Source organism: Orbicella faveolata, unplaced genomic scaffold (assembly GCF_042242905.1).
Source record: "Orbicella faveolata isolate gen_17 unplaced genomic scaffold, um_ofav_v1 contig_25, whole genome shotgun sequence".
In the NCBI taxonomy this organism is placed as follows: Eukaryota; Metazoa; Cnidaria; class Anthozoa; order Scleractinia; family Merulinidae; genus Orbicella; species Orbicella faveolata.
Window position 1 is genome coordinate 1,956,325 of NW_028301553.1, and position 13,676 is coordinate 1,970,000.

Sequence of the window (13,676 nt, forward strand, 5' to 3'; positions counted from 1 at the left end):
AATTAGCATAATTAAGGCGCGATTTGTTGAGTCTTGTCCACTGAAACCCGAGACAAAATTATCATAAATTAAAATAATTTAATCACTTCTGTACATAAATAGATGAAGAGAGTGAAACAAACAATCTGTAAAATCGTATCTCCACGTTAAGTGATAATTTATTTGGAAGTTGCGTTGTATGTTCGCTTGAACACCACATTAGAACGCAAAGCTCCTTTCAGTGATACCACTTTTTGACAGTCATCCAGCTTTCCGTCATCAGAGTGTGTTACTGGATTAGGATTTTATGACGTAGAGTTAAGGTAAGTCCTAAACTACTGACTTTGAAGAACGGAGGCCATTAGAAACCTATTTAGCTAGCTAACCCAGCTTCTGTATTACAACCGACCAAGAGTACGTTGAAATTTCTGGAGGATACTTTGACCGCAATGAAGGGGTTAACGAATTTTCTGCAGCCAAAGGACTAGACATCTATTTGCAATATTGAGAGCCCGTCGTTTCCGGGCATATTAGGCGAGATCTAAAGGTTTGTATCATCCGTTTTCTGTTCAACAAAATTCCCTCTGTAAATCCATCGAATCGTAAGGAATCGAGTAAAGTTTTTGAACACGTATCCGGTAAAATACGTACATGTGGCGGGAAGTGTTGAATTCTATTACTAATAAGTTGTAGCTTGCGACCATGGCAGTAATAACAACTTCAAACTGTTTCTCGGTGGAAAAACTCTTTGATCTCGTCTTGTTGCTAAGAAACTCAGGGCCATAATTTGACAGTAACTATAAAGTCCTATCTTTAACGCAATTTCAGTGCTTGCCGGAAAATATCAATTGACGTCATGTAGTGATTAGCGTGCAGTTGCGCGCATTTTCAGTGTTGTGCTTTGTAAATTGTTTTTTTTATATAGAATATAAAACATCCAGCTAGACGTTTAGAAGTTTACAAGACAATTGAAACGCTATCTTAAATGGCGAATATCTCATTTGTGGTGTGACTGTTAAAGCGAAATTTTCACTCCATCGACATTATAATTTAAAAGTTTATAGTCTTTACATGTATTTCAGTCAATTCTTCCGGTTTAACTCAGTGTTACTCGGTAAATGCTGTTAAACCGAAACCTATATTGCTTTACGTCTTGATCTTGGGCGTTTTTGACCATTCTAGAGAATAGATACATCTGAAAAGGAAATTCCAAGGTGCACACATCACACGCAATTAATGACTTTGTTTACAGCTTGTATATGTCAGTGATCACAGCTCAGGGTGTAGCACTCTACTAATTGAGGAGAACTAAATTTTCTTACAACATTTAAGAAGTAGAAAACAAGTACCGCGTTTCTATTAAGTATAAATCTACTAGCGTTCTATCACGAATGCCGTTCTCTGATTGGCTACGCTACTCACTATCTATCTGTGATAGATAGTGAGTAGCGTAGCAGTTTGCGCTTGTTAACAAAATTACTTCAGTTTCTTGGCGTTTTCGAAGTGTCCATGAAGAGGATTAAGACACAGTTTTGAAAGACTAGTACTTATACTAAAACAATTGGGTTATTCGCTCTCGATTTCTATCACACGATAGAAATCTAGAGCTCATAATCTAATTATTTAAAAGAAACACGAGTGAAAAATTGGGGGAACGAAAAAAGCTGTGGAAACACGAGCCGACAGGCGAGGGTTTCCACAGCTTTTTCCAGAGCTTTTTCCTGAGCTATTTTTTTAAAAAAAATAACAGTAAATAAGTCAGAGTGAAATTTTACTAACGCTAGTCTAGCTACGACAAAATAATCAATATCTATGAGAATGTGACTAAATTCCAGAGCAATGGAGCTGAGTTTCTCAGCTTCTTTTTAGTAGCAAAACCAATGCCTTGTGTCCCATATGTTGCAATTTGCTTAATATCCGTTTCCACTCAGTGCAAAATTATATCACAAGGATACTTCTAAATCTGGAGCGGCCTGATCTGTAATCTTCTTACACCGCCTGGCCGCGCTAAGCTCCTAACATAGTTCAAAGTGAGGATTACGGGGGAACGTAACGTTGGGTCTGCGGCAAAACTTCTTCTTGAGTCTAGGGTTGTATACATCGAAATGAGTGGGAGCATTGATCTAGGACGACAGCCAGTGCTTCTACAGTTACACTCCTTATAAACTGACAGTATGCGCTCTACCCAGTGTGTTAGCCCCCGAGTAAAGTTTTAGTACTTACACCTGGTCACATAATAGAACCAAAGAATATAGACAACATCAAAGGAAAACTAGCGTGTTGAACATTCTCAGTTAGCCCTCGCCCGTGTTCAGTTTTTGCTCTTGGAAAATTTGAGTGCAGATTCATCATTTTTCTGACGGAGCATTTCGGCTGGTGATAAAGCTATCAGTCATCACTGGACATTGATACTGACCCAAAAGTTTAGGCAAGCAAGAAAACTGTTTTTATCAAAATGTAATTTCTCCTTAAAGCATCAGCACATCAGCAAGCAGCCAAGTGATGAGAATAAAGAATATCACTAGAACCATGAGATATTGTCGCGGGGTGCCTCCATAAAAGTCCGTACTATGACGAGGTAAATCTTGTTACTTGAAGCGTTATATGTGTCCTGTAATTGTCCTTTGCTTTCTCGGTTTTTAAAAGAAACTATAATAAACATGATTTGTGTGAGTATGAGATCGTAAATCATGGGACTGATAGCGGTAGCTATAGGTTCCATTATTAAGAATGACGAGAGTACCTTGAGAAAATTGTGTCGTGTCCGCTATTTACGTAAACCGGTCGACTCGACTGAAAAAAAGACAACAGTTTACATCGTATGAAATATTTTTTCCAACATTCGGTGCATTGTACTTGGGACTAAAAACATTTTTGAACTCTGTTTCATTAGACCTTTTTTGAAAACGCAATTATCATCTGAGAGTACATCTATTTCAAGATTATTCTTCTTTTAATATATAAATAGCCTTTTTCTAAACAGCATAGCTTGAGGGCTTCACCAACAAAAAAATTAACCCGTTCGACTGTGACAAATTCGAGGCACGAGAAATAGGTTTGTTCGGTTTCGATTCATTGAATTTTCATTTTACATTTGAATGCGATCCGTTTGCAGCCAGCTACTAATGAAACTACGATAATAATTATGCACAGCCCAAAACTCTTCGCTGCATGTTTAGTAAGTTTATTATCAACATAAATTAAGTCTGCCTGTTTGGGTCATGCACGCCAGTGCTACCAATCATGAACGCTCACGTGGTTTCTGCTAATTTATGATCATAAATTATCATTAAATTACTGTCAGTGATTAATGTACCTCGAAAAATCTGAATTACCGACCAAGAAAATTGTTATTTAAAACAATAATCCCACCGTTTTGATGTTTTTCTTTTTTTTTTTTTGGATCATTCTGTCTTAAAGAATTTGTATATTTTCAGATCTCCGTTTTCTTAAAGTTTTTCTATCTCAAGGCTCGCTACGCCAAAAGCGTAAGTTTAGATAATTAGTCAGGGGCAAAAACTGACGAAAATTTGCATGTGAAGGTCAACAAACTTAGTTTCACTCCATTATTACACAGATAGAAAAAAAAGCAATAGAAGATCGCGCACTCCATTGCAATTAGCTAATATTACCTGAAAACAATAAAATTTACACGTTAAAGATTTATTTCACCTTTTATGATACGGAATCGGGCATGGAAGACTGAACTGTAGCATTGAGTTCTGTTTGTGTAAATTGTCTAAATTATGTTAACATACCTTGAAAAGCTTGAAATTATTTAAGCTTTCTCTTTACTTAATGCTCTGGAGGTTTTTAGAATTTCAAGGTCAAGATTTCTAACGTGTTATTCACTCAAAAAAATTAAGTACTGTTCCGCGCCAGTTCTTTAGTGCGCCATTTTTTTCGCGCCCGGTCAAAGGCTAATTATGATGTATACTGACTGAAAACGTGTATTTAGCTCTGAGTGCAACTCTCAAAGGAGCATTCACAATAAAACCTGCTGAGGGTAGGAGCAATAACAATACAGTAAAGTAAAATTTATGTTCTGTGAATAATTCCAAACCCTTCGTGTGAACGGCTGACACGAAAAATCCACATCTAGGCCGACAGAGCCAGAACGAGGTGGAGTCTGATCTCAAATCAGCTGGAATATGATTGTCGTCGTGTACGCTGGGTCGAAACGCAATTTGGCTTTGCTACAGACCGCCCGCCAAAAGTTATATCGCTTTGTAGGTAAGGATGTAAAAATATTAAAAGATGTGTACTACGTAGCACGCGGTTTAACCGACGGACTTGTAGTTTCTGCGCCATTCAGTCGAGTTGTCTGTTTTACGTAGTGGGAAACTACAATTCGAATGGTTAGCGGTTTAATATGACGTTCGATTCGATAGCAGATTCATGAAATCAATATTATTATTGTTTGTTTCTATGACATTTAGAAGGAAGTTTTTTTGCTAAGTTACACTCTTTGAGAAAAGACTTCTATTTCAACCGTATTTCATATCTATGGTCATCTATAGCTTGCACCTAAAGTTGCTTGTTTTTACTTAATTTTGGGAACAGTACTTTGGTAAACGGTACATTGAGATCTGATTGACTTAATTGAATGCAGTTTCCAGCAGTAAGAGATTTACCCCTGAGTCCAGCGCATATTATGCACCTCAATTTTTCACTCCAAAATAAAGATAAAACGATTCTAGTATTATTGTTATATATAACAACTATTAGCAAATGATTTATCCAAAAAATTTTAAACTTGTGGCTAAGCCCGCATTTCTGGCTATTTTCCAAATTCTTTATTGCAGATGTTTTTTTTTTAATTTTCTTCGACTGAAGGGCCTAACACTTGCGAACTGCTTTACTATTTTGCTATAAATCACCGGGATATTCAGAACTGTGCTGTTTTCTGGTAGAGACTTACCGGTGTAGAGAGTTATTCACTGTACCAGAATCAGTGCGCGCAATGGTTTCGCAGTGTGTTTAAATTGACTACTAAACGAGCACGTAAGTTTGCTTTGTATCTGGTTTGCAGAATTTTAAAATGTCAAGATTTACAAATGGCTTCACTCTATGAACAAATTAATTTGGACGTTACGTTGGGTCATGTCTCTTTTGGAGAGATTTTCAAATGCGCAAATCATTTATAGCTGTTTTATCACGAAGGCAATAAATGCGGTCTTTTTGTTCTCAAGAAACCTTAGTTTTATCTATTCCTATTTACTAGATAATATATATACTCATCCTGTCCAATTTTCATACGTTAATCAGGCAAAACGGCATCCCTACCTTGCAGCGAAATCTAAGCTGAATTTTCGTCAACTAATCTTAAACAACTTGAAAGTACTGTTCCCTTAAGTAAAGCGGAGTCCCCGCGAAACTGCAAATGCCTGCGGGGAAATGAAGCAGGAACAAGCCCCTTCCTGTGAGTACGCAAAGGAAGCATGTGGTGGTGCACACGAAATGCAAGTAGTTTAAATCTTTATGTTGTAGCGAGGACAGTTTGCAAGAGTAGCGCACACGAGTGTGGCATAGAAAAGTGAGATCATTTTGTTCCTGCTTCATGAAGCAAGAATTTAACTGAATCAGCTAAATTTCATGCAACATGTTACGAGGACATAGTTTGTGCTCACAACAGAACATATTCTCAAAAACGGGCATGATATACACGAGCAAAACTATCGCTGCCGGCGGCATATCACAGCAAGTGAGTCTAACATGTCCCCTATAATGTGCCGACCTTCTTGAAGTGGATCGATAAGAGAAAAGAATGGTAGTGTTAGCCTAATTTTCATTCGTGTCTCAAGTATAGCTAGTTGTTAACCTTATCTGTTGGTGATAATTTTATTGCTTATGATCTCCGACAGAAATTTCTTGTCTATGGGTACTTCGTATTGCATTGGAATGTTTGCGTTCAATCATTAGTTCCCATTTCCTCGTGCACCGGGTATATCAGAGGATTGCGTGCAACGTCGGTCGTAATATTGCCAGTTTGATTCTCTTTGGATCGAGTGAAACAGTTATGCGGCCATTCCAAGTAGTACAAGACTATGATTTACGTGAGCGCAGTCAAAGTATGAAATAAGTATGAGGCTGTGTCGACAATAAATACTCCTATGGAGATGCTTGCCGCAGAATTGTCAGTTCAGAGGTTATCTCAAGGTATCTGTCGGAGTTGAACGTTTTTTTTATAATCTAACGCGCGATTTTGAACGAGTGGCTGAGATCGGAAAATTAGAAACAAAAGTTCGAAACAGTTTTTTTGCTTGTTTCACAGATTAATTTTGGCCCCAGAAATTATTTCAACTTCGGAATTCGGAACCGGCAACTTGATAAAACCTCGAATAGCGTCGAAAAAGACTTTGTTTATTAACTTGCCGCGCCGATAATTTGAAAACATTTCCCGCCTTCATTTTCCCGCGCAAGGTGAGCAAAGGTTAATGTATTACAAAAGTGTAATCCAACTTCCGCTGTAACCCAAATTTGGCATATAATAGTTGTAAATTTCCATATTTGCCTTGTTTTACAAGCGGAAGTGGGCTGCATAAGCGAAGGCGCGAAATGTTTTTACGGGCATGTCGTTGTGAATCTTTGAGTATTTGGAGCTCATTCAGTTTTTCCTTTAAACGTCGGTAAAAGGAAGTGAGCATTCTACACAACAATGTTCAGGTGTTCTAAATATCTCTTTCCTCGAGACAACAGGTGAGTAAGTCGGAGTTATGCCGTTGGACCCAAAACGCGTTGTGTACGCTACTCACTCGAACTTAATCTCGAACTCAATTTCGAACTCGTTTGTGCTTCATGTGAGCAGTGTATACACTTCAATATACTTTTTTAGAGAAGTAATAAACCTCCTCTCTAAACAAGAAAACACATTGTTACTGTCAGATGACTGAGATATGTTTTGAATGTGAGACAATTTTGCGCCATCTAAATTCTATTGCGCATAATAACTTAATCCGTTGCAGGTCAGCTGGATTTCATTGTGAGTCACTGAACCTTATAACTACCCAATTTTCATAGACATCACGCTCGTTGAACAAAGTAAACCTGTCAGTATTGAGATATTTTAGGCTTCATTGTTCGTTTGGGGGGACTTTGTGGCAAATTAACGTAAAAACATGTAACAAGCTGCTTAGACTATTTGCGCTAATGCATAAGCTACATACAGGCCGTAATAAGCTTAAAACTCTGGGTTTTCTTTCCCGCTATTTCTCTGGGTTAAAAATGTCATTCGCTAACGCTCTATTTGTTTTCAAATATGCTTGCTACAAAAGGTGTTTTCGTCTAAAAATGAAGTGGTTTTGGCATGCTTGTTTTTCTTAGCTCAATTAAAATTCATCCAATTTCTGTCAGCCCGCGTTTTGTCGCCATGCCATATACAGCGTAATGTAAGCTTTAATTTTTTCTATTTTTTTTTTTTTGCATTCATAGTTTTAATCATTCTTATGCGCCATATTTGACTGTGTTCTTCTTTTGTCTGGTTATTTATTTAACAATAGGTTGATTATTTTGTGCATTTTTTGTTTGGTTATATGTTATATTGATTAATTAATTTATGTTTGTTTACTTTTATCTATTAATGTTTCTAGAGGGTTTAAGGTCATTCCTTACATTTGCATCACGCATCCTTACTGCACATAATTTAGGGCGTCATTAGCACGCGCTCATGCATGCGCATATTGAAAACATGACGGATCTGCCTTGATATTGAGTTCTGTCATTTGAAAAATGGCTCTAGCTCATCAACGATCATGAGAAACAATTTTTTTTTCCTGTCATTGTAATCAACTAATCATAAGCTTTGCGTGAGAAAAGACTGATCTAATTTCTATTGCTGAAAACTGATTAAATAAGAAAAATAGCAGATACACTGGTCTTTTCTATTTTGCAGTTTGGTAACCACATCAAGAAATTTGGTTCAAATTTTTAATCAAGGATTTAGCTTTCTGTCTGAATCAAACTTAAAATGTTTATTTGCGTCCGACACAATGTATTGACTGTAGTTTAATGCCTCTTCTTATGAGTAGGGGCTCATAAAGATTTTACAATTACTGGTGATGCGTTCTTATAGTAAGCATTAAATAATGCCAAAATGGGGCATTTTCAAGGCCTCACTGTTCCTTAATGAGCATGGGCACCCCCCTTTTTTATTTCAAAATTGAAGTTATCATATAAAAAATATTCAGTAGACAAAGTTTGAACAAGAATCTATTGTCACTTTTATTTCAGAGGAATTACCTTAAGAAATATCCATGGAAGTTATAGAGGACATTACATGGCCGTGCGGAGAGACGAAATTCCTCTTCGTGTGTAAAAAATATTTCCCTCATTCGATGCGCTCTCTCATGAAATATTTTTCAACACCAGGAGAGACGTTTTGTATCTCTAAGTTGCCATGCAATGTTCTATTTATTATATTATCATATCTATAACAAAATTCTCAATCTTGATTGGTTCTCCTTATGCCTATTGTTGCCTCAAGCAACTTGCATGTTTCTTTCATACTCTCAGAATTTCCCATGTTGATCATGAATCAATTATGACAATTGTTATTGCTATCTTTTCTAGCAAAAATCAGTCTTACATAGAATCAAACAAATCTTAAAAGCAGTGGCATGGTTTTATTTGTTACAGATGACATTTTACTGTGCCTCAGATTAAAATCCTTACAAATGGAAGCTAAAGAATCATTTGATCAACTTTGCCAACTACTACAATTGGAGGAGGGATCCAGGGAAAGGGCTTGGAATGTTTGGAAGTCTGTTTCAACAAAAGTTGTAGAAACTGCACAGGTACAAGTGCTCTGATTATGTGCTATTTAGTTTTAAACATGATGGTTGAAATAACTGAACTTGAATGCATTTGTCCAGGACAGTATCCCTCACCCCCCCCCCCCCCCCCTCCACCCTCTAGTCCTACATCTCTTGGCACTTGCATCAATATAGTCTAAATAAATAAATAAATAAATAAACATTTATATAGCGCCATTTTCCACTAATTCTCCATGGCGCTTTACAATACTTTAAAATTAAAATCCTAATTCTTTAAAAACCTAAAATCCTAAATCCTAAAAGTTAAAATCCTAAGAACTAAACACGCTATATAATACAATTAGGCTACAAATAAAAAGTAAAAACTACAAATCAAATGCATGCTTAAAAAGATAAGTCTTAAGATTAGCCTTAAAAACTGCCTCTGATGATGAAAGTCTGATCTGGAGGGGTAGTTTATTCCAGAGCCTTGGTGCCGCCACGGAAAAAGCCCTTTCACCATACGTTTTAAGATTTGCTTTAGGCTCATCAAGCAACCTGTTGTTTGAAGATCTTAGTGTGCGACCAGAAGTGTTAAATCGCAGTAGGTCTCTAATGTAATCAGGGGCCAGTCCATTCAGAGCTTTGTAAGTTAACAACAATATTTTGAAAATAATCCTAAAATGAACTGGCAACCAATGTAAGCTCCTTAGTATTGGTGTGATGTGTTCCTGCCTTCTAGTCAGGGTAACAAGGCAAACTGCTGATTTCTGTACAAGCTGAAGTCTATTAATCAGATACTTTGGGAGACCGTACAGTAGGGCGTACTGATTGTACGGAACTGATTGTAATAAATTATTAATTTTAGGAATATTTAAGGTTAAATAAATAATCCCCTGACTTTGTGGCAAGTAGAGTTGTCAAGGCAGGTGAAGACTTGATTAATGAAGACATCTTACATGTTCATGAAGTTTTGGAACTGATTGTAATAAATTATTAATTTTAGGAATATTTAATGTTAAATAAAAAAAATTGTGGAAGCTGTGAAATGTACAGTTTCAGAAAATATCCATGCAATGAAGGTCATTAAAAATTCTATGTGGGCCTAACCATGTCTCGCCTTGAATTGTCTATTATGGAAGGTTTTTGGAATATTATAATAACAAAATCTTTGTACTAATTCCATACACAATTATCTCCCATTCCTGTTATAGGGTGCCTTAATTCCATGGTTTATATGCGCTATTTATGTCACAAATTGCCACGAAAAGTAAGTAACTGAGGATTAGCTTTTGTTTTCGTTATAAAAACATGCACTTGTAAATAGAAGTTAAACTACTGAAGAGAATCAGCAGAAGACAAATCATTAATTATTAAGCACATAGACAATGTACATGTACATGTAAATGTGCTGTGTGCAAAGTCAGCAACATATTAACATGTAAATGTTAATATGAAGAAAGAGAACATACAGAGAAAATACAGTCGTTTGTTACCCTCCTGATACATGTACTCGCACTCAAGCCAAACAGTGGAGATATTTTGTTGATCAATGTTTCTGTGACTCTTTTTTATTGACAGGTTTAAAGTTGCCCAGGCCAGTGAAACTGCAACGACTCATTCCATGGGTAAACTCCTGAAAGTGGCCAAAATGAGGTACACTGTAGCTGTACATATGCAACCCATGTCAAAAGGCCAATTTGGAATGAATAAAATTTTGATAGGTGCACAGGTTTAAGAGACTAATTTATTGTGGAGGCAGTGTGCCCGAGTAGTTTAGGGTGCTGGTAGTGTAATCCGGAGGTTCCGCATTCAAGGCCTCCACCCTGCCACCAGCGGGATTTGTTTCTCTGTTGTTCGGAGTTCAAATCCTTGGTCACGCTTTGTAAATAGGCAACTGGTCTGCCTCCTGCCAGTTGGGATTTTTAACTATGTTATGTTTATTTAAAATATTTGTTTCCTTTGTTTCAGTGGCATGCCTATAAACTAGCTAAGGTTATTGCTTGTATAGCTAGGTGCATGACCACTATAAATAAGATTTACATTTACATTTACATTCATCCCTTAACCTCAATGCTATTCTAATTTGTTTTGTTCCCTTAAGCCTCGCCACTATTTAAAAATGCTAAGTAATTTCACTGTTGGCTCACTTAAATAGTAACATTTGTGGAAAAACAGAAAAATTATTATTATCAGGTTCTTGTGGACAGTAATTTCTGAATCAATTTTCATGTTTTCATTTTTTAATGATATTGATTTATGTATTGATTTTTAAGTAGAGTTCTCTAGTTGTATGTGTAGATGTCTTGGATATCTTTAGTGATTTAAATTTTCTTTTGGTTTAGAAATTAATTTTTTTCAAACAGTATGATTTTTATCTCCTACTAGATTATGATAATTATTAGAAAACAGCCCTAAGAAAATATGTGTGCTGATTGGTTAAAAATCGTGTTTCCATAACTTGATAGAAACACAGAACTAGCACGAGCTGTTGATGTAATGATGGTGAGATCAAAGAGAATTTACATATTGATAATCAAAGTTAACAAGTTGTTTTCCTTTTTTTTGTCGCAGTGTTTTCTAAAAGAAATAGAAAACGTGTTCTCCGTGTTTCTATCGAGTTATAGAAACACTCATGAAAGTTTGGGAGAACTCAAAAAAGCTGTGGAAACACTCGCCTGCGGCTCGTGTTCCCGCAGCATTTCTCATTCTCCCAAACTTCCACTCGTGTTTCTATAACTCGATAGAAACATGGTACATGTTTTCTATTTCTTAAATAGAAGACAATGCCAAGCTGATTTGGAAAATTTTGAACCAAAAATAAATTAATTTTATTAACCACTGGACAGCTGTTCTAAAGGGGACTGTTTGTTTGTTTGTTTATTTATTGATTTATTGATTTATTGATTTATTTATTTTTCATCAGAATAGTAGAGTTTTTTCAAAAGATGAAAGTTTTTCTTACAATAAGTGAAACTGGGAATCCTGTGACAGAAAACCTAACTGAACTGAAGAAGACCTTCTGTATATCTGCTGCACTGTTTTACAAGTTTAAGAGGTACAATGTAAATAAAATGCAGTAATTCCTTGTAGCAATGTTACTTAACCTGAATTAGGGAGATTTTTCGACTCTCATGTAGTGGATTTGAGTTTTCTAATTTATCAGTTAATAAAAGAGTCCAGACACTTCTGTTTCTTATCCTAATCTGTTAAATATTTATTTGTAGCTAGATAGGTGTGTCCTCATAGAATAAGTTATACATGTGTATTTTTAATGTAGTTGTAAGGCCCCTAGATAAGCTCTTGAGCTCTTGGGCAAACACATACTAAAATACAGAGCTCGACGTTTCAACTGCTGGAGTTGCCAATGTGACCACAAGTTTTTCACTTGTGACTTACACTAACTTTTCTCACTTTTCACTAAAATACTTTTGCTGGCGACTAAATCTGTAAACTTACGGGCCAGCTGGCCCCAAGGTTTTTTCCTGAAAGTGGAGCCCTGAAATATGTTTAAATTAAAATAAAAAGAAGATTAAAGGTTTTGACCATTTAGTTTAGTAAAAATTTATGACATCTGAAGAATGCCTCTATACATGTAGACTCTGGTAAACAGTTTAAAATTAGTTCGTATAGTGTGATCGTCCGGGTGAGTGTAGTTCTGAAAAGAACTGTTGTTGGTGACTGACGTTTCGACAACCTGAGCGGAAGTCATCTTCAGAGTCAAGTGAATAGTGTTTGTCAGTCGATGATCTTATAAGTCTGGTCTGTTGAACGTGATTGGTCAGTATAGCCATGATGGTATTGGCTGAAAGACTCCTGTAAAGTTTGTCATCAGTCATTGGTGGGTTTCGATCTGTCTATTGTTAGTCAAGTAGGTCGGTTTTGGTCCGTGTATTGTTAAGTCGGTCTGTTAGAAGTCCGTTTGTCGGTTTCGTTTCTGTCGTGGATAAGTCGTTTGTAAGGCGCCGGTAGTTGTTGACATCTGTTAAGAGGCGTTTGTTCTAGGTTAGTGTACCAGCTTTCCAGAGTCAGTCGTTGAAAATAGTTTGTACTGTAGGTTAAGCACTGAGCAGAGTCCCAGTCAATGTTGTGGTTTGTCAGTTGATGATGTACAACAATGTGATTGTTGGCATCACCATTTCTCGTGGCTCGTTTGTGTTCAGTCAGTCTCGTGTTAAGGTTTCTGCCAGTCTCACCAATGTAGGAAGCCTGGCAGTCGGAGCATTTGATCTTGTAAACTGCTCCCTGTCTGTCGTTAGGTTCGTCTCTGTCTTTCACGTTGGTCAGTAAGTGCCGTAACGTAGTTGTAGGTTTGTGGGCTACACGAATGTTGTAGGGCTGTAGGATCCGCGAGATGGTCTCAGAAGTGCCCTTAATGTAAGGTATAGTCACTGTAGTAACAGGCGTAGGGTTCCTGTTCGTAGCGTCAGCTTCAGTAGGTCGGTAAATGTTTCGTCTAATAAAGTCAGCGTTGTAGTTGTTTTTGTGAAAAACACGTTCAAGGTATCTGTTTTCGTCACGTAAGCTGTCCGGTGTGTCACAAACTAGTTGCGCTCGTCTCGTCAAAGTCTTTATAGTCGTGGCTTTGTGTGAAGTCGGGTTGTAGGATGATTCGTCAAGTAATCTGTCGGTATGCGTCGGTTTTCTGTAGACTGTCGTTCGTAGTTCGTTGTTGTCGCGGCTTACCAAACAGTCTAGAAAAGGAAGTTTTCCATTTTCTTCGATCTCTTTAGTAAACTGGATGTCGGCGTTCTGTTCGTTTAGGTGGTCGTGAAAATCGTCAATTTCGTCTTTGTGAACGGCGGTAAAGGTGTCGTCAACGTAGCGTAACCAAAGCGGTATCGTTTGTCGGCAAGTTGCAAGGGCGCGTTCCTCCACGTGTTGCATCACAATTTCTGCGACAACAACAGAAACAGGCGACCCCATTGCTGTTCCATGCAACTGTTT

At 37.1% G+C, this 13,676-nt stretch overlaps 1 protein-coding gene across 3 annotated transcripts in view; it reads left to right on the plus strand.

Moving 5' to 3' along the window:
- Positions 1-125: 125 nt before the first annotated feature.
- Positions 126-13,676, plus strand: part of LOC110040041 (retinoblastoma-associated protein-like) — a 30,475-nt gene continuing 16,924 nt past the window's right edge. Inside the window, exons 1-5 of one of the 3 annotated variants that reach the window (XM_089293101.1) lie at positions 126-302; positions 8,614-8,771; positions 9,944-9,999; positions 10,311-10,385; positions 11,656-11,787. In XM_089293101.1, the coding sequence (XP_089149227.1) occupies positions 8,652-8,771; positions 9,944-9,999; positions 10,311-10,385; positions 11,656-11,787 (383 nt within the window). In that variant the 5' untranslated portion in view covers positions 126-302; positions 8,614-8,651. Of the gene's footprint in view, positions 303-3,952; positions 4,213-6,517; positions 6,679-8,613; positions 8,772-9,943; positions 10,000-10,310; positions 10,386-11,655; positions 11,788-13,676 lie in introns of those variants that run through there. The other 2 variants (XM_089293099.1, XM_089293100.1) reach the window with 2 other exon arrangements.